Below are 21,080 nucleotides of genomic sequence, written 5' to 3'. Positions count from 1 at the left end.
GGTCTGGAACAAAGTCACCAGTTGATCTTTTTAGTTTTAAGGTAGATGGAGATACAGAGCACACTTGGGTTTGATTGTGTACTTACCCGCATTGGCATTTTTTTTTTTTTTTTCCTTGTTAGTTTTTAGAATCCCACTTTGGTTGTCAGTGATTCAGTATATTGACAGTGTGTAACTCACAGCATAAACCAAAAGCTGAGGCTCTAAATATTCTGCTACTGTATGATGTCAGAGGGGTCATCTCAGCCATACAGCTCTGGCTGTTGGCACAGAAGCCCCGCCCACCTACCGTTTGTGTTTGGCGTGGCGGCCAGTCAAAAGAAAAATGGCTTAAAGGGAGAGAGAAGCTGAAATGGCTTTTTTTTTTTTTTTTTTTTTTTTTTTTTTTTGAGATAATCTGTCTTATTATAGGATTATTTTGTAAAACTACTCTTGTAAAAACCGTACCATGAAAACGGAGAGCTGGAAGTTATCATCATAGGTCACTTTAAAAAAAAAATAGCAAAAAAGCCAGCCTACTTACAGAGAAAATTTATTCAGAGTTTTGTCAAACCCTAAGAAAGAAATCTGAGGTTTTTAAGCTTTTCCCAGACATCTCAAAGAATGAAAAAGTAGAAAAATAAATCTTCAGCTGGCTAAACTGTCTTGCTCTGATCTATCCACACAAATACAATACAGGCTACAATTCTTATTATTGGGTATTTAACCTACAGGCCAGTGCGGTAGAGCTCTCCGGGGGGGGTGAGAATAAAGGACAAAGTCGGAGCCTCTCCTAAAGAACCTTACGAGTGCCTGACCTCAGGGGAGTTTCCAGGACTTTTTCTTTCAGTGGTTTGGCAGCGGGAACTGCAGGACATCATAATAATTGGCAGGAATGAATTGTGTGGAAAATTGGCGCTGTGCCTTACTGATGTACTTTATTACATGAACAGTAGCACAGCACAAGAGCCTGCAAATGGGTTTGTGTGGAATAACTGTTTTTCAAAGCGATGAAACAAGTGTTTGGGCCCGTTACTCAAGTAAAAGTAAAAAGATTCACTATAGAAGTATGTTTAAACTCCCTGATGTAAAAGTTCTCATTAACCATGTGCAATCATGAGCTCGTGCAAACAACAGAAGACTTTCCTTCTGAGAGAGTATGAGTGCTCCATCCATTTGTGTTACTGAAAGGGAGGTGGCAGCCTTCCTAGTTAAACTCCATTCTGCCTCTCCTCGTTTCACTCCTCTCCGTCACTGACAGCCTGTCGGAGTTATGGCATTTTCATTAACTTGTGCTATCAGAGGACAAAGTGAGCCCGAGAGCAGCCTGGCTGACCAGCAAATGCGCCGGAAGAAGGAACGTGACTCCAGCACCCCCCGATGACTTTGTCACATTCGCCTGTAGTCGAGGTCTTCGGGGAACTCTGACCTGCGCCATTAGAGGCAGCATTGATTGAGGCACACTGTTTTCAGCGGAGCACTTAGTTCAATCAATGACGTGTGCCCTGACCTTAACTACCTCGGTGAGAACAGCTCTTGTCAAACCACTCTGCTGTTTTTATTGCCTGCAAACGTCTGGGGAGAGAGCTGTTTGAAGTGAGCGAAACTCTAGATTTTAGCAGGGCCTTTTGCACTTTTAAGAATCCATTTCATTTCAAAGACCTAACTTTATTTCACAGCCCATTTTTGGGATGTTAGGCTGTTTAAGGAAACCAACATCGCTCCCCAGATAAGAACTTGTTCTCTTGAAACATTTTCTTGCATCCATCGTCTGCACTAATAGCAATCGCTGCAGTAAATCGTGGCTCTGAGCACTCCAGGGCGCAGTCGAAGCTCTCCGACAGATCTCTGCTCTGACAGCAGCTCTGCTGAGTCAATTACAGTCTTTTAAATGAGCAGCATCTGTCTCATCTCTTCCCCGTCCACAGAGGAGTTGTTCAGGGATGAAAGGAAATGCAAAGTCTCATCAGTTTCAGCATCACCATGCTTTCACATCTGACTGCTGAGGTGGTAAAGTGGAAAAAAGCTCTGCGAGCTCCTTTGTGTTGTGTTGTTGCTGTGCTAATGAGCAGAGAGGCAGCCCTTCAAACCACGAGGTCGCCGGTTTGATCCCAGCAGCTACAAGTGTTCCCAACGTCGATCGAGAGAGCTTCATCTTAAGTGTTTTTCCCTCTAACTGTTTCTGGTTAGGAATGAAAAGAACATTTCCTAAAAACATTTATGCACCTTTTCTGTATTATCAAAGATTTTGAAACCAGAATTTGCGAAACAAAGGAAACTGTGTTTGGATACTGGAAGGATTCGCACCACATTTGCTGAAAATGGGTCAAACTTTGAAAGAAGACAAAGTGTGGAAAGATGAATCTGTGACCAAATGTCTTGTGAAGGACAGATCTCAGTAGTTAAAGCGAGTTGTTGGAAAAGCTGAGACACACACACACACACACACACACACACACACACACGACCTTCTAACAACCCAAGTAATGATTGATTTATCTCACAATTAAAACATGACAGCACTGTTTTTTTTTCTTTTCTCAGATAGAGAGGTATGACATACAGAGTAAGAGTCTGGCTATTTAGTAGGGCTGCACGATTAATCGTTAGAAAATCGCGATCTCGATTCATACTTATGTGCGATCTCATTTCCAAATGACAACGATTTATAAAAAAAAAAAAAAAAAAAAAAAAAGACGACGACGACGATTGTACCGCATTTTGATCCGGGACGTACTCTGCATGAAAACAAGCGCTCACTCTTCCTGCTCAACAAATGACAAGGGCGGAGCTTTATACCACGTGATACAGAAGCTGTGCCGTGTGATGCTAACATTAGCAGGGAAAAAACAACGGAGAGCACGTCAGGGATGACGAGAAAGTGACAGGAGAAAATCCGTCCCGGTCAACCACCCAAACATCAATAACGGGAACCTTATACAGCGCTTCCCTATACCCGTCGAACTCCCGCAGGCACAAAGAAATTACGGAGGCTATCACTTATCACCTGACCAAAGATATGGCTCCCAGCAACACTGTGCAAAACGAGGGATTTAGGAAAATGATCAACACCCTAGACAAACGCTACACAGTGCCGTCCCGCAACTATTTTTCTATTGTTGCACTACCTGCTCTATACACGCAGTGTCGAGCAAAGGTGGAGACAGAATTTCAAGCAGTACAACATTTTGCGGCAACAACAAAACGTGAGATATTTGTTGTTTTTATATTTATTTATTGTTTTTATATTTATTGTTTTTATGTTCAGTCTCAACTGTTACGAAGTTGATGTGCAGTTAATAAGTGCAATAAATATTTATACTGGAAAAGAAAATCGTGAGAGAATCGTGATCTCAATTCTAAGCCAAAAAAAATCGTGATTCTCATTTTATGCGAAATCGTGCAGCCCTACTATTTAGTATGAGCCCCAATTACCAGTCTGCCTGGATACCCTATCAGTCGATACTGGTTACTTGCTTGTACCATTCATCACTGAGCAGGTAAAAACAACAGTTACAGCTGAGAAACAAAGAACTGCACAAAAGCTCAGGCACATTAGTCGTTTTATAGTTTGCTAGATTTTTATTTTATTAGTTTGTTACCTAACACTAATTAGCAGGGATGTAGTTTCTTGCACCTGTGCATTCTTTCATTGAAGGTTGCTAGCCATACTCTTGACCAAACGTAGTCTGAACAAGTTCCCCCCCTCCTCCAGAAAACAACCAACAAAAAGACATGCAAAGTCCAAAATCATGGCCGATATCACAGTATCGCAATGGTAGATAGACGGTGCTCAGTGATCAATAGAAAAAAAGAGTTAGCCCTGCAGGGAAATTTGAATCAGGTATTCCAAGCCAGGGCTTAATATGACTGCTGATAATCAACAAAAACCTAAATGCAGCACTGCTGTGATCACCTATTAAAAAGCACAACATGGGGGGGGGGATCAATGGAGAGACCAATCTAATTACAGAAAGTAGGCAGATAAGTGCAGATAATGTTCCCCTGCAAACAAGCCACAGCGTCAGTTGTTTAGTTAAAGAGTTGATGTGTGTGTGAAGTTGCACAAAACAAAGTGGCAATATTAACATCTGGATGAACAGAAGTAGGAATTTAAAACCTCACTTTGTTATAGATGATGTCAGCACACAGTCTGATTGCATCATTTAACAAAAATGTTAAATGGCTTTAACATGTGGGTCTTCCATATAAAGTGTAGGAGGGGAGATGAGGTGGAGTATTTTAATCTCAGCACCTGCTGAATATATTTAATGGAAGGCTATTGTTCAGTCAGCAGCAGTGCAAACCTGTGGCCATCATCTGCTGCTGATCAGCAAGAATGAAGCGAGTTGTCCCTTTAATTAATGATGGCTTATTGCTAATATATGCAGATAATCCATTCACAAACTCGTCCCATTGGCTCACTGTGAACGTTTTCCTCTCTGCTGCCATGACAGCTGGTCAGGCCTGAGTGTTTGCAGTGCCTGGGGTGGTACAGTAGAGCTTGACGGACATATGGCCGGATGGACACAGGCCCTCAGAGGAGGGGAGGACACAATTGGATGGCTGGCAGACAGACAGACAGACAGGCGATGGCAGTGCAGGGAGACGGGCATCAGTGAAACACAGAGGCACAAGAGGACGAAGCAAACAGTGTAATGTTTATTTCAGGCCCTCAGTGTTCTCCGTGGACAGCCCATCATATGCTTTCAGTGAGTCAGTACAAGCTAAGCTACCTCAGCAGCAGCAGTGTGGTGCAGAATATGAAATCAGGCAGCGCGTGTGCGTGTGTGAGCAGCAGCAGTTAGCAGTCAGTCTCTCTGGTGAGATGGCTGCGGCAGCAGCCCGTCACAGCAGCCAGCTGTGATCGGAGATGATGTGCGTCTTCTGGCCCGAGGAGGCAAAGGGAAGCCGTCTCGTCTGCCGCCGCCAGCCTGACAGGAGATGACAGCTACCGTTTAGCAGGCAGGCAAAGGCAGAACGTGGTGCTCGCCTCTGGCTGTTACGTCATTTCACTGTCTCAACCTCCTCCCTTCCTCGACCTTTAATGCTGTGTCACTGGAGTTTTAGCAGGAGTCCCACCCAGACCAGGCGTGTCTGGAACTGACACCACACGCACAGTTTTTGTTTCTGGTAATCACAATTCCATGATTTGAAATGCAGTTTGAAGATAATGCTTTAAATATGTGAGTATTTCAACGTTTTAGGGAAGAGGTTTTGATGTAGTGATGGGCATACAGATCATCTTACACAAAATCTTTGTCTCTTGTACAAAACAGATGCTGACTTTAATAAAAAAAATGAGAGTATACGCCATAGACACAATAACAGAGAATAACAACACCAGGGGAAAAACACCAAGCAAAACAACTGAGTTTTACTGTTATTCATCAGGTTCTTGTGGCACTGACATTCATTAAATAACATTTTAGGTGCTACTTTAGTCTGAGGCCTTGATTAATTAACACCATCACCTTCAAATCCAACTAAGAATTACTCTTATGAGACTGTGGAATTTAACTTTTCATTGAATAACTAAACCAACTAAACAGTCATTGCAAAAGACCAAACCCTGGGACTTGCCTTCCAGGTCACTTTTACAATAAATATGATTTACTTTGATATAATTTCTCAAAAACAACAGACTTCCTCAGTCTTGGGTCAATTCAAATTGCATTTCTGGCAAAGTCTTGAGTCAAAGTGGAAAGAGCGGAGCGGCGGCTCTGGTGTCTAAATCAAAGGTAATGTTCTAATGTTATCAAGACGAGGTGCAGATGAGGTGTTTCCCCCTTGCTGGAGGCAGCAGATGGAAGGATTGTTTCTTAGAGGAGCAGGCCAGCAGCTCGGAGGTTGCTGTTTCTGCAGCTCTGCGTTCACAAATGTCCGTTCTTCACAGGTTTTTTGGAAAATGTAACATGATCGTCCTCAACAGATGGGAGTATGGAATTGAAGGCTGTCAGAATTAAAGTTTCTACCTTTAATTCCTCTTCAATTACATTTTTTAGGGTTGGTATAGGTGCTAAGTGCTAAAACAGTGTGTCTTCTTGTTTTCTCTCAGTTGTTTTCACATAATCTCTTTTAGATGCAGTGATGTCCTCATGAAGCTTCACATATGAGCCTTAAATTGGAGCAAAGCCAAAGCATTTCTAGCTGCTTGGTTCCATATCTTCAACCCAAACTACAGCCTCATTAACACCACCTGCAGTCCTGCTGTTTATTTTTAAACATCACTGCAGTTGGATGTGTTCTGTTAACAGTAAGCACACAAACCTGTAATACAGAAGCAAGAAAAGTCAACCCGAAGATCTTTGTGTTCATAATAAACAGGTTAAGCTGACTGTGGGTGTGAGTTTGGAGCGTTCACAGATGTGCAGAAAAAAGGGCATCATCTCTAAGAAAACAGGAGTTCCTGATAACAAATCCCAACGTGTTTCAGCCGTAAGAGTTTTCATTGTTGTTCTGAATCGGGGATGCGATTGAAATTTTTCCTCACAGAACATGAAAACAAGAACTGCATGTCAGAAGTTAAAGTTCTTTGAACATCTCAGACTGACGACGCACAAAAGCAGAAAGGGATCCGAGCAGGGATTCCCCACCAGCCCCACCTTTGATTTGGTGTCTCGGTCTCTGATTACATCCATAGAAAGTTTATAAATGTTTCCCACCAGATGAGCAGACGGTTTGGGTACATGTAAAACACAGAAGGCTGATTCATCGGTGTGGCAACAGCAACACTTGGCTAAACATTCCAGTGGCTGTAATCTGACATTTAGGATGTTTGATACTCATCCAAACCAATACGCACACGAAGCATCGCTCAGTTTCTAACATACATTCTCCAATATTTTACTTCTTTCTTTTTCTCCTCAGCTGTGCTGCTGAGACAGCCGCGGCCGGCCACGAGCGCGCTCCTCCTCATCCATCAAAGAGTCGCGCAGTTCATGTGGGGATATTCTGACAGTGTGGATTCACTCAGTGTGGATGATTTATTCATCCTGCTCTTGTGATGTAAAATTGCAGACTGTTTTGGAAAATATCGAAGCGGGGACAAAATTGACAGAACATCTCTTTGATCAAAGATATTTATTCAAAATATGGAAAACATGGCGCGCGCACTGTTGAAAGGGCCCGTCGCTTTCAATGCGAACATCTGTTGTGTTTATGAGAGAGCACGGTGTAGGCAGAGGGAGGCGGACGCTAAACATCACGGACCGTTTGAGATTGTTCATAACAGTGGAAACAAAAGTGACGCAGTGTCGGCTGGTCCGGTGTTTAGGCCTGTTTGCTTGCTACTGTTTAGGAGATTTCTACTAGATGACTGTTTTGGTTTGAATAAATCTTTACTGGCACCAGTATCAATAAAGATAATGTTCTGTGCTGGAGAAGGGGAGCACACACGCTACAGCATTTATTACATGCAGTCCTTAGCAGATCATTTGTTGTTTGGTCGAATGCTTCAAATCGTGACAGGCGCTTTGTTGTCCAGTCCAGGCATTGGATCCAACTCTTATGAAAGGAAAAAAAGAGAGCGAGCCTGCATAAATTTTTCATCATCTGTCTGAAATGAGATGATTTTTACTCCTTTTTGCATTCTTTGAGTTATAAAAAGTGTTTTTCTTGTGCTTGTTTGTGGATTCTGGGGGAGAGAAAGGAGAACACACTCAGTTTTACTGCAAGCGGCTCAGACTCCTGCAGGACCTCCTGTGATACACTAAGGGAGGATCCATGGTTACACCATCCAGCTCGAAGTATAAGCCTTATCAAAAAGGAAAGTTCAAAGCCTAATCCTAAACTAGAGAGGGCGTCTGTCTCCTGAATCCAAATTGAAGCCTGCTTCCACAGGAGAGGGGCCTGATAGCTTCCTCCCACTCCACTTTCAGAAACTCTCGGAGCCCACAGTCTGAGAGCGAAGCCCTCGAAACCTATTTTGCTGTCTCCTTTTCAAAACCAGATCAAGTTTTGACTTAGAAAAAGAGCAGCTTTGTCCAGCTTGTGCCCCTGTGGATGAGGACCAATAGCAGTGTGGCCTGAGGAATCCAGCAGAGACATTATTTGAATGTCACTCTGCCAAATTCAAATGCTAGTGTTTGAACAGCGATGACAAAGTCGTTCTTTAAATATCTTTTAATGCAGGTGTGAGGCAGCAAGCGCATTTGCTGATACCCGTTTAATCATCTCATTTCGTCACGTCCTGCTGAGTACATCTCCATAACAGTAGCCGATAAAAAGGAAAATTAGCATTTTTATTTGACAGACTTTGTAGAATGTCACTTGATCACTTGCTCATTTGGATGGAAGCGCAGCAGCTGACAGAGCTCAGAGGGTTAGTGCATGTGGCTAAAGGTCTGTGGAGTCTTGAGTGGCATTTATTGCAAAGTTACATCACATAATTGGGATCTGGAGCAGATCTGGTTTGTGTTATAGTTGAAATAAAAAAGGGCCATTTAAACAAACAAATGAATAAATAAACTTAAATAAATATTAGAAAAATAAATCCATCATACCTTGATCGCCAGAGACTTTATTATATCATATGTTTTTTTTGTTGCTGCCAAAAAAAGTCATGAAAGCAACAAAAAAGCTTTCGAGCCTGCAGCACTGAGACCAGCAGTTCATTCAGACATTGCTCTCTTGCACACACATTTCTTTAAAAAGTCAGACTCTATAGTTTTTCTACATGCACGCTCAAACCAGAGGCATCAAACCTTCGTTAGGGACTATTTTTAGCAGCAGATTAAGACCCATATGGCCACCAGAGTGAGTATTTGGGAAATTTGTGCCACAGAATAAAAAGACATTGCAGTGTGCACTCATTCATTTTTACATTATTATTAATTATGATCAGTTATGGTTTTGTTAATTATAGTTTTGGGATTTTAATGGAGTTTGTGCAAAATGATGAAATGAAACAAAATATAATTTAAAGTCCACATTTATGAGGAAACTTTTCAAATATAAACAAGTTGGCTTCATTTTGCTTTCTGGGGTATTCCCCCCCCCCCTCACTCACTCACTCACACCCATTTTTGTGTCTGGGGGAGGAGGAGAAGAAGCAGGTGGTTGAGTGGGCGTATGCTCAGCCTCAGCTCCTCCAAGGTCAGTGGAGGTCACGTTTTAATGGGCTTGCCCAGCCCACCCGTGTCAGCGAGAATCTCTCACTCTATTTATTGCCTCGGCCGGCTGGTTATTTCTTCAGGGCAGCACTGGCATCGAGCCTTATTACCTCATAGCACTGCAGAGAAGGACTTTTACACCAGAGCTGCCTTTTTTTTTTACATACGAGGCATTTAGCCAACAGTCTGGTCCAGGCATGCTTTAACATGAGTAGAAGCAAAGAGTAAATATGCAGTAGTGTCCAGCTTGCAGAAAAAAAATTCAAACAAAGGCAATTTTTATCTGTGACGTTCTATATAAATAATATGACTGGCAACATATGAAGTAGCCCTCTTTGCAAAGAGAATATTCAAAAAAATCAATAATCTGCTTTGCTCTCTGCACTTTTCTTTACTTCGATCACATTAAACCCCGTCTGTTATCATATTCCTCATTTTATTAAATGTGTATTTCAAGCTCTGTAATTGCATCTCTGCACTGCAGCTAGCAATCAAAGCGCATTCACACAAATGATTTATGCTACATGCAGGGAAGAAGACTGCATCGTCACAACAGCATTACTGCGTCAGACCGGTTGCTGTGGCCTGTGATCCAAACAATAGTTTGTCAGACATTCGTTCCTGTGTTTCATTTGCAGAATCTCAAGAGCTGTAGACTTTTATGACTGGCCGTACAGTTCTGTTAGCTTGGACTATTAAACTAATAATTCTTTAAACTAAAAGCATCCGAGCGTTGAATCCAGAAATCCCTCTCAGCTGCTACACTCACAATTCTATTGGATGTGCTGAAAACATGCCCAGCGCCGACTGGGATCAGTAGTTTGCAGCTGTGCTGTTGGATTTTATCATACGTTATCATTGCAGTCCTCCTCACTTTGTCATAGTCATACTTTGTTTCTAAATGCAATCATCACTCCGTGCAAACATGGTACCTGTCTGCTGAATAGAAACGCTGTTTCCGAGAGAAACCTGGTTGCTGAATGTAAACCGCAGATAATAAGACCGCTGGTTGTACTGGGTCAAGGTGGATGCTTAAAAACTTGGCTAGATGCCACAAATGGGCTGTCAAAAGCTGTACTGCCCCCAGTGGGCAGTAAGGTGTACTGTCTTAATCAACAAGGACAGAAGATTACTAGCTAAAGTTTCTCCTTAGAGCAGATCGTTCCTGCTTGAGTAATTATTTAAGCTGGTTTTTCAGTGCACACCAGAGCCAGTGCGTAGAAGTATCGCTTGGTTGCGTTCTTTGTGCAGCAGTTTCATTCACTTCACCTCTAACAGCCACCGTCTAATCTCAAAGCAGAAAACCTGACAAATGAAAACATCTCCCTTCACGTGTCTCCTCCCTGCGGCCCCCGTGGCCGAGCTGGGCGCAGGTCGAAGGGTTTGGGTATGTAGGAGTGGATCAGGATTGTTGCTGACATCAAGAGCTGAGAGTCTGGATAATGTGGGCTGCGTTTGAAGTGTGGATGATGGGTGATCCTGCAGCACCAAGGCTACACAGCCCCATTCATCCCTTAGATCACACACACTCAGTCTTTGTTTTTTGTTTTTTTGTCTTTTTTTTTTTTTTTTTTCCAGAAGGGGAAGGAGGTAGAGGGGGGAGGGGGAGAGGACATGAGGTGTGGAGGAGTCAGCAGACTGGTGCTTCCTTTTAATTCAGCCAGCGTGGCTTTTTTTCCCTCCATTTTTATCCCCACTCTCCCTTCGTCTTCTCTGTCTGTGTCATTTCTGTCAGATCAGGCCTAAATGAAATACAGCTCAGGATTAGAGAAAGATCACTGAACTCCTCTTAAGCCTCCCTTTTCTCTGTCTCTCTATCCTAACTTTTCTTTCCGTCTTAACTCATATTTTACTGTCTTCAGTCTTTTCTCTCTGCCTGGTCTCCCAGCTGCTGTCCTCTCATTCCTCCTCGTCCTCCCTCCTGCTGCCTTTTCTCCATCAGTCTGTTTGTCTCTGTGTCCTACCTAGCTCATTCTTTCTCTCTTAATCTCCCCTGCTCTGCCTCTTTTTGTCTTTATCTCCCTGCTTTTCTCATTTTTCTCCCCTTGTTACGACTTCAGTGTCTCTTGCTCTCTTTGGCCTTTCCATCTGCTGTTTATCATGTCTTTGTGAGAGTAAGGCTGGGGGTTTTCCGTTTCTCTTAATGTCAACAAATGTTATCAACCAAAATGTCCTGCTGTCAAAATTTCCATTAGGATCAGTATAGTTTGACTTTCTTAAGAAAAATGAACTATATGGTTGTGCGTGAGTCATGATTTGGACTCACTATACAGAAATCAACACCAACATTTAGATGTTCCTACTAACAAGTATGCTTATCCAAAGCCAGATTTGACTTATTTTTCTACCCCACGGGGGCCGATAACTCCTTCACCTGTCAGTTAGATATGCTTTATTCTACTTGTAGAGAAATGTACTTTCGACCACATGCTGCCAAACCGGAGACAGAAGCACAGACTGATTGCTGTCTTTTGTAGACAATGTGGACAAAGTGGTTTGTGAGGACTTGCGCTGACTTTGTGGGTCTTGCCACCTTAGCTTTCTGAAACGAGACGTCACAAATACGGGGAATGTTTGATTTCTCAACCACAAGTAGGCCCCACCCAAAAGCAGACCCTCTTTATTGTTTTTCTAGACACCGATGAGATCATAATGTACAAAGTAAACGTGCTGTTCGATGTAGGAGTTGAAGTTTAAGAGTGTGACTGTGAGCACATCAGGAAAGTGCTTACTGAGGTCATGAATTAAGGGAAACAAAGTACTTTGCAGTAGAATTTATATACCGCAAGACCAAAGTTGCTGCCCCCTGCTGGTCATCAGAAGGAAAAAGACGTGGGTTTGAAGCAGGGGTGTCCAACTCCAGGCCTCGAGGGCTGGTGTTCTGCAGGTTTTAGATGTGGTCTTGATCCAGGACGGCTATTTAAATGGCTAAATGACTTCCTCAATGTGTCCTGAAGTTCTCCAGAGGCCTGGTAATGAACTAATCATGTGATTCAGGTGTGTAGACCCAGGTTGAGATCTAAAACCTCCAGGACACCGGCCCTTAAGGCCTGGAGTTGGCCAAGCCTGATTTAAAGCGTTATAAAGCTGCGTTTAATTTTCAGCCAGCACGACAATGAGAAAATGTCTTATAAACAACAGATTTGGAGATCACTGTTTTCTGTTTTTTATTTGATTTTTACAGAACATCCCAACTTTTTGGGAATCCTTTGGCTCTAACAGTGGAAAACTAAAAGTTAAACATCTGATCATTTGAAAGATTCCTCAAGTTAGCCACTGTTTTTGTTTTTCACTTCTGCACAATGTAATTTCATCATTGGCCAAAAAACCCGTTAAAATCACGAACGAGTCGCGGTGTTGAAGGGTAGGGCTGCAATCTAATCGGTTTCCTGTTTGGAATACATCTCAAACTTTTCACCACCCCTCCCCCTATTGCAAAAAATTGCAAAGACCAAAGCGCAGCATTTGTCTTTTTGAGCCTGGCCTGATTATTGCTTTGATCGCTTGGGATGACAAATGTCACTTGTGCCAGATTATAGGTTCAGTAAGTAACAGGAGGACAAGCTAAAATAAATATTTGAATGTTAATGTGCTTTCCGAAGATAAGCTGAGGCATGGACAGAGCAGACTGAGGTAATTTTCCTTTAAACATGCTGATCAGCCCGGTCAGAAATCAAATGTGTTTGGTAAAAGTCATGAAGAAGTGCAGAGGAGGAGGAGGGATATACAATATTGTTGAAAGATGCATGCACACACTTTTTTTCCCTCATCTGGTTCTGGGGTCAAACTCAAAGGGTTGTTTGGGTTGTATTTGTGCTACGAATGGCTGAGCAACAAAGAAACGAGAGCTCTGGAGGAAAAGTAGCAGAGCGTTGGATGTGGGATCATCTCTTTCAGAAAGTTGCAGATAAAAGGAGCGACACTGATACGCCATATCCAACATCTAAAAGCTGTGGAGGAAGGGAGTTTCCAAAGCTATCTGACACGCAGTTCAGGCATAAATCTAGCTTAACTCTGCTCAGTACCAGGCTGGGACTGCATTATTCCTGCCTGAAGACACCCGCACAGTGGGAACTCTCAAATTAGCATGTACAGGTAACATTTCTACTCAGTGTGGAGCTGGAGGAAGGCCACGAGTTTTAGTGGCCACAGCTACAGAACTGAGTCATCGAGTTTTAATTGATTATAAATTGAGTTAAACGCTGAAAACCAATCCTCAGTTTAACGTTTGTGGGATTTCAGTGGCTGTAATTAATAAAAGCTGGTTTTTACTAACCGGTGCATTTACTTCAGATGTGCCCCAGTAAATGCACATTGCCTCCTATTTTAGCCTAAAACTACAGGGGCTAACTTGTTCAGGAAATTGTAAAGCATGTTTACAAATGAAACTCTATATGTGCGAGGTGTTTTTAAAGCTTTATGTCTTCAGTGGGATCCAGCGGTTTTGGAGGTGGGAGCACAGGGAGGCAGGAAGCATTGAGAGACAGCCTAAACACGTTGTTGGTTCTGGTCTTTTTCTGGGATTTGTGGACACTAAGAAAAATAAGGATCCTCAGCGGCCGCATTATGTCTTACTTTTTCTGCTTGGCTCACTCACCAGCCCCCCCCACCCCCCTTTAAATCTCTTGTTCTCTGCCTCCTTCACCATCTTCAAAAGGCTGTCTACTTCACCTGTTAGCGTTCGCTCCTGCGGGGCACATTTTCTCAGTTTCTTTGTGTTCTTTTATTCTCTCGTCTTTCGTATTAGAGGTCCTCTGCGGTGAAGCATCTTTTTCTCCTGACCACATCAGACAGGCCTGCTGCCACCCGGGACACTGTGATATGTGGGAGACGGCCAAGAAGGGGATAGTATTAGGGGGTAATTCTGAAGCAGTAAGAGAGGGGTTGAGGAGTATACGTTGGGTCAGGTTACCTGGCTGTGAGGGCCACGAGAGAACAGGGTGATAGGGTTAACAGCTTGCGGTGGATTAGGCTGGTTGAACACCACCTTCCTGTGAGTGATTTTTGCTTTCTCCTTGATTTTTCTTCAGGCCAGCCGTATGCCTGAAAAGAAATTGAATTTGGCATCTTCTCAGACAGCTGTCGAACCTGCAGCTGTGAGCAAATAAGTGTCCTTACTGTGATGCCAGATAAAGGAGCTTAGCGAGTAAAATATATCATATGTGGGCTGGAGCCAGTTAAATCACATTGTTTATGGAGGGATGAGCCATCCCTCGTGTTCATGCACAGTGAATACTGAAGTGAAATTTAATGCCAAGACGAGGCATTCCTGCTCTTGTTCTGGAGTCACCTATCAAGGTCGCATGACTGTTGGGACCTGAATGACTAAAGCCCATCCATCTATCCATCCAGATAAAAGGACTTTGCCTTGTAGATGGTAGTTGGTTGCTAGGGGGCTTTAAAAGTTCCAGATGTCTAGTTAACCCTCTTGTGTCTTTATCATGTCATATGTCGATCAACAGTATCCTTTGCTGAAGCTGGTAGTTGCTTCAGTTTACTCACCTCAGAGTTGACACTGGTCTGATTGTATCCTCACGTGGTGTTGTCTGGACCTCTCAACGATGGCTCTCGGGCCTACTCTACGTTACAGTGTGTCTAGTTAGCGTTTAGCTTAGCACTAATTAGCAGATTGTGTTTCTGTATGTGTGCAAGTTCACGGATGCAACTTGCTAAACGAGCTTGTTGATTTTAGCTGATAACTTGGAACTTAACTCTCTGGGTGTTGCAGCTAAAATGCTGAGGCTGTACCCGGTCTTTAAGTCTGACATCATTAGCCGGTTCCAGGTTCAAACTTTGCTTCAGGTGCCAAAGTCAAACAAACACTGCGGCATCCCTGAGAGTTAAAAACTGTCTAAATTCTTTCATCTTCATTAAAATGATCAGTGTGGCTGCTCTACCAGGTGTAACAATTAAGTTTAACATCCAGGCATCCATGAAAACACAATTTTTAAATTTTAGTTAGCAGGGAGTTAGCTTGCTAGTTTCCATCTAAAGATGATATAATCTAAAGATGATGTAATGACTGAGAGATTTGTGATGTAATTAAAACGTACAGCTCTGCTATCACTTCCAACATAAATGAAAACTAAACGGCAGTGACGTTTGTAGGGTTACTGAAGGTGGGCTAGCTGGTATATAATGATGTGCTACGTGGTGGATAGCTACACAGCTATGGTTAGCATAATATAAACACAGTGAACCTGGAGGATGAATGCTAACCTTTTTTTCTGAGCTTTAAAATGAATAGCGGTAATAAAAACCGAGAGAGGCCGACACTGGTCACTGCCTTTTTTTCGGGGCTTGAAACGTAATCACTTAAAGACCAGATGAGGCTACAGAATCCAAAAACTGGTGATGTCACAGTGTCTATATCCATTGATCAAATAAAGGCCCGCCCTTTAAGCCAACCTTCATGTGATTGGCTGCTTCTAGCAAACAGAAGTTGAAAGGGCAGCTGGGTGGGGTTCTCTCTGACATTACGTAGCACTAAACCGGTCAAAATAGTGTTTGAGCTCAATCCTCAAACAGCACTCAGAGGCGCGGTTAGTTTCACGGGCTGACTTTTTTTCTGCTTTAAATACCGACACAATTCACTGTAAGCTGTGTGTTACAAATACAAATAAAAAATATTATATAAAAATATTATATAATAAAAATATTATATAAGCCACTGAAAGTCCAGATCTCAGAATGATTTTAGCCATGACTGCCTGTTTCCCTGCTTTTCCCTCCATTAGTGCTTCCCCTTTGTCTTAAAAGTGTGTGAATGTGTGTGTGAATGGGTGGGTGACTGAACGTGTAAAGCGCTTTGGGGTCCTTAAGGACTAAGTAAAGCGCTATACAAATACAGGCCATTTACCATTTTACCATTTAAAAGAATTTATTACCACATTGTCAAGAGTAGGGTTTGTTTGGGAAATTGTGTGTGTGTGTGTGTGTGTGTGTGTGTTTTCTTTTTTGGTTCTTTTTCCTCCTCAGCACTGATGTGCAGGCAGAGCTGCATCTCTGAGCTACTGAGCTGCTGCCAAAAGACCTCAGGCTTCTGTCAGCCTGGACAGGAAGAGAAAAGTAGTTTCTCTGCATGCACAAGGTCATCAGGGAGGTGATTTCTGTTTTCTTTTAGGATTTGGAAGTTTTGTGAATGTGCTGCGAGTCGTCCTCCCCCCCCCCCACACACACACACACTCTCTAATGAGGTGATGTAATCCACCACTTCTTATTCATAGTGACACAAAATGTTTCTGGCCTTCAGCAGTTTCCACTGAATTTCCACTGATGAGGGCCAGATGGCTTAAATTATTTTGTCTTCTGTGTAATAATGAGATAATCTCATTAAAGGGGCTTGGATTTAGTGCTTATTTAGCCCAGCCTGACCATCATGCGTTTATGGTATCCTACTACTTATTCTAAATTCATCATTAGACCTTCGAAGTAACATAAAGCACATGTTTTGTTTTTTCCTTCAGTCATTTTGAGATTCTTCAGGTTTTATCAGATTTTTATCTTGTATGAAAAAGTGTTGATCTGTTTTCACAAATAAACACTGAATGACAAGTTCAGCTAGTCGGTTGTACGATTGAAACCAGGAACAAATTCATAATGCTTCAAGGTTTCTTAAAAGAGGTTTTTGTTTGTTGTTTCTCTGAAGTCAGCAGCATCATCCAAATAAAAAGATTGTTAGCTTACTCTGAACAGAGTGGGTTGTGATATTTGGGTAGTAAAACCTTGTTCATAATCTATTAATTGCACATTACTTGGTTTTTAGATTCAGGCACCACCTCCTGCAGGACGGTGCACCCCGGCTCCAGGAAGCTAAACCTGCATAAACTACTGCTTATGTCTAAATGCCAGCCTGCCCAACAGGACACTGACGTTCTGTATCTGTACCTCAACAGGTCATAGCTTTTTGTGCCAGAGAGAGGAGACCTTAAATTATATATCTGAGAAGCTGGTGCATGTTCTGTGGTCTCGTACAACAAAATAGTACTTTCCAAAAAAGCTTTAGTGACCTGCTCCTATTAGTTTTCTTTCTCTGTATGTCCAGATTATTAGACTTCCTCTAATACCTAGAATTTCACCTCAGGTCCTCACTTAACCGATTATTTAACACCATCGACACAGTGTAAACAGCTTTGTTTTTTTCAAACGTCACATGTTTAGGCTCACTCTTGTGCCATAATGAAAGTGGGGGTGTAATAGATATTCAGTTGGATGAAATCTGAATGTTAAAAGTTCCTCAGTGCTTTGAGTCTTCTCTGTATGTGTGTAGTCCTTCACTGTGAAGTTAGCTGTAGATGCTGCATTTATCATCAGGCTGAGTCCCGATTACTCGTACCTGAGGAGACGTGCATCTCCTTGTTGGAAGCAATAAAGTTATATATTGGTCCTCGACTTCACGTGACATCCCTGCCTGTTGGCTCTGCACCCTTCACATCTTCATTAAAAAGACGAATAGGCAGGAAAGTGAAATCGAAGAGCCCGATGTCTCTTATTTCAGCTTTACCTTCCTGATATACCGAGGCAAATTGTCAACCTGCGGTCCACAGATTCTCCTGCACTCTCACCAAGAACAATTTTATGGGTTTGATTAAAATTAGCAAGTGTCGATATATCAAAGCAGCGGCTGAATAATAACTCAATAATTGCTCCCTCCCCCCTGCTCTCTGCGGGGTTGGACTGGTGTTATCAGCTCTCAGTGTCGCTGCCTCTCTGCCTCCCGGAGCTGCCGATCTCTCCCAGGGCTTGTCTCTGTCTTATCTCGGCCCCGCACTTCATGGGGAGGAAGTTCTTAGAGGGCTGGGCCCGACAGATAGCGACTGACCTGTCTCTTCCTCTGGAGCGGTTTCTTTTTTAAGGAAGCTGCAATCTGCTAACTGAACTAAAAAAAAAAGCTGACTAGAATTAGCCCCCCCCCCCAACCTCTCCACTGGTGCAGCAAACACACCCTTTACTGTCTGAGGATGAATGTATTTCTTCTTCTCTGCCTGCTCCCTGCCTGTCTGTGCACCTGTCTCTCCTTAATGAAGCTGCCCGTGGACTCAGGTGGCTCTTCTTTGAAGTTGCCGCCGACTGGGAGTTTGAACTTCAGGAAAGAAGGGCCCCTGTGAACATGTCAAACACAGAAAGCCTGACAGAAGTTAAATGACTCCCATAAACCTTTTGCTTGCTGCTTCTTCAGATCGAGCCTTTCAGTCTTTGCCTGTCTGATGTCTGCAGGCAGCCAGAGAAACACTGCACTTTGTTGCAAAACAGCTAATCAAGGTGGAGAATCTTTTGGAGTGAAAGCTGTTGAATTTCCATTGATGGTTTCCTTCTCCTGTCAAAGCCGGCACACGCTCCCGCTTCTTCCAAAGAAAGAAAAAAGTCATCTTTTGTTTCCTTTTATCAAAGCCAATCAGATTTTCTTTGAAATTTCTTTTCCAAAATTGGACTTTGTGCAACCGGAAGATTTGAGATACCGCTTTCCTTCATCGACACATCCTTCACAGGTAGGAGCGGGAGCGTGTCTCGGCCATCTTATGAAAAATGCAAATCGCTGTTTCAGCATCCCAGTGTTTCAAAATAAAGCGTGCTGAAATCTAGAAAGCGTATCGTAATTGAAAAGAATGCGTGTGAAGGTAGATCGGCTTAAAGTGAGTTAAGCCTGTTAGCGTCTTATTAGAAGTCACAGTGCATTTTTCTATTTCTTTTTTTTAATTTAGCGATTTCCTCCTGATAGAAGATGCTTCACAGATCTTCCACAAGGAAGAGATTTTATTTATTTATTTATTTGTTTTTGCAAGCTGCCGTTTCCTGTTTCAGCCCTTTGGGATGGGACGGCTGGAGTAAAAACGTGTGTTACAGCAAATCTAAGAGTGTCCATTCTGGTGTGTGTCTCTGTGACAGATGGTGCTGCTGACAGCGGGGAGCTCGACTTGAGTGGGATAAATGACAGTGAGATAGAGCTGGTACGTACCTGCTGCGTATGCAGCTCCAGTCACGCCGTACACACTACAGATTCACACATGCGATGTGCCTTCAATGCCCTGAAATCTTTCTCAATGTAGAAAATTCTGTTAGCTTTTCCTGTAGAAGAGTTAAAATCTCATCAAATGTTTTCTGCTATTGCAGAACTGTTAGCATGTAGCATGTTAGCTTGGTAAAAAATAGCTAAAAACTTGGACATGGTTCATTTTCAGAATTTTAAAAAACAAAATCTTAAAACTGTAAGGCAGCTACAGGGACAAGAAATACAAGACAAATCTTTGCATTGGACAGATTATCTCTTCACTCATCAATAATAATCATAATCAAATTGTGCGTGCTCGTCTACGGCTTCTTTTGTTGCAAAAACAACTGACTCTAATGTTGAATTAACCTGTTTGTTAGTGCTGTTGTCTTTCTAAGTCCCGCCTCTGCTTGTTTTTGACTGGCTGCTTAAATGCAAAATAGACAAGCTGGATTGGAGGCCAGAAAAGCAACTTATTGCAATTTATATTTTTACAAAGCTTATCACGTCTATAACAGCCGTGCACATTTCAATCACATGTAGGAAACTCGACTACACGTCAATGACCTGCAAACAGCAACTTTCCTCTTTATATAGAAAATAGGAATCCTTCTAAAATGAAGACAAAATAGGCCTCAAAATGAATAAAAACATAAATAAAAGCGTGAGCCTCGCTGTGTAATGTGTTTATCTCAGTCAATAGAGTGCAAGCTCTAATGTGTTGTGTACGATAACATTGGATTCACAGGGTTATTTGCTGGGATGTGGGAACATGGAAGCACATCGTTAAAGAGAAGTTTGACTCAAACTGTGTTTTTTTTAACGTTCAGTATGTTGCTTTCTTCTTTCTGATAAAATATGTAAAAACCAGGTTGGTTAACTGATGATTAAGCGCAGAGGTTAGCAGCAGGCTGTTTTACCTTAAAAAACTGGGAAACTCCCTGTAAAGTGAACTCCTGCCTCTCCCTGTGCTCCTCTGCAGTATCTGCTGAGTGACAAAGAAGTCAAAATCAAGACGGCACTCTGGATGGCAGAAAACTCCACCTACCTCAAAGAGCAGAAAGGTACCTTTGAGTATGCAACACGATCTTAGTGTTTCAGTGGTGAAGTTAATGCTCATTGGTTGGTTTGTCCCAGAATCTACCTCCTACTTTTAGTCCTCTATCAGCCAAACAGAGCTAAACCTCCAAATGAACCTGAGCGTTCAGGTTGTGTCATATTTATGTGCACTATCTATAAGTTTGTATGCTCAGACTGTTTCTTTTATTTTCTTTCAGAGAAGGAAGCCAAGATAGCGAAGGAGAAGGCGCTCGGGATCTACAAAGAGAGAAAGGTAACAGCAGACGGTCTGAAAAACTGTGAGATAAGGGCGGGCATTTTTGTTTGAGCTCGCCAGGATGACAGAAAGTTTGTCTGAGGCGGTAAATGGTCAGGCAGCATTATTTATTTTTTTTTTTTTTTTGTGGTCAGGCAGGGTGAGAGTTGATCAGTCAGACAGAAAATGGCCAAATGGGCCGTAACACAATTTGTCAGCCGTAAAAGCACCGGTCACATCTGATGCCGCATGATCTGTTCATATCTCCCAGCTGTCCAACCAGCGGCTGCCTCAACTTTGACCGCTTATCTACTTGAAATCTGCACCCTACACAATCCTGTCAAAAAGCCGCTCATTCTTCTGCTTCGGCTATCGGTCTGTGCGCTAGACTCATTGTGCCTGAAATGTCTCAGATTGTTCTTTTGACAAAATGTTTCAGACCCGAAAGAAGAAAAAAACACCTGAAAAGTACCACAGATATTAGTTTGCCTGACTCGTTTTGCAGAAGGATCTGTTTAACAAACATCATTAAAGCACCCATATTCCCTGTCACACATATTCACAGGTCACTTTATTAGGTATACCTGTTCAGCTGACAGTACAAATATCTAATAAGCCAATCATATGGAAGCAACTCAGTGCAGTTTGGCATGTAGGGAAGGTGAAGAGGACCTGCTGGAGTTCA

The 21,080-nt window shown here is 42.5% G+C and overlaps 1 protein-coding gene and 1 long non-coding RNA gene across 4 annotated transcripts in view; one reads left to right on the top strand and one right to left on the bottom strand.

Moving 5' to 3' along the window:
- Positions 1-21,080, top strand: part of LOC101484253 (transcription factor IIIB 90 kDa subunit) — a 130,514-nt gene that overhangs the window by 52,272 nt on the left and 57,162 nt on the right. For all 3 annotated transcript variants that reach the window (XM_004554694.4, XM_004554693.4, XM_004554695.4), the window contains 3 exons: positions 18,978-19,039; positions 20,063-20,144; positions 20,358-20,413. In XM_004554694.4, coding sequence (XP_004554751.1) covers positions 18,978-19,039; positions 20,063-20,144; positions 20,358-20,413 — 200 coding nt within the window. The remainder of the gene's footprint in view (positions 1-18,977; positions 19,040-20,062; positions 20,145-20,357; positions 20,414-21,080) is intronic.
- LOC143414159 (uncharacterized) lies at positions 13,772-14,870 on the bottom strand. Its single transcript, XR_013094686.1, has 3 exons — positions 14,595-14,870; positions 14,005-14,135; positions 13,772-13,906 (listed from the first exon to the last, which is right to left on the bottom strand). It is a non-coding gene; the product is annotated as an uncharacterized LOC143414159 (long non-coding RNA).

The sequence above is a fragment of the Maylandia zebra genome, linkage group LG19 (assembly GCF_041146795.1).
Source record: "Maylandia zebra isolate NMK-2024a linkage group LG19, Mzebra_GT3a, whole genome shotgun sequence".
NCBI lineage: Eukaryota > Metazoa > Chordata > Actinopteri > Cichliformes > Cichlidae > Maylandia > Maylandia zebra.
This window is presented reverse-complemented; position numbering and strand designations above follow the sequence as displayed.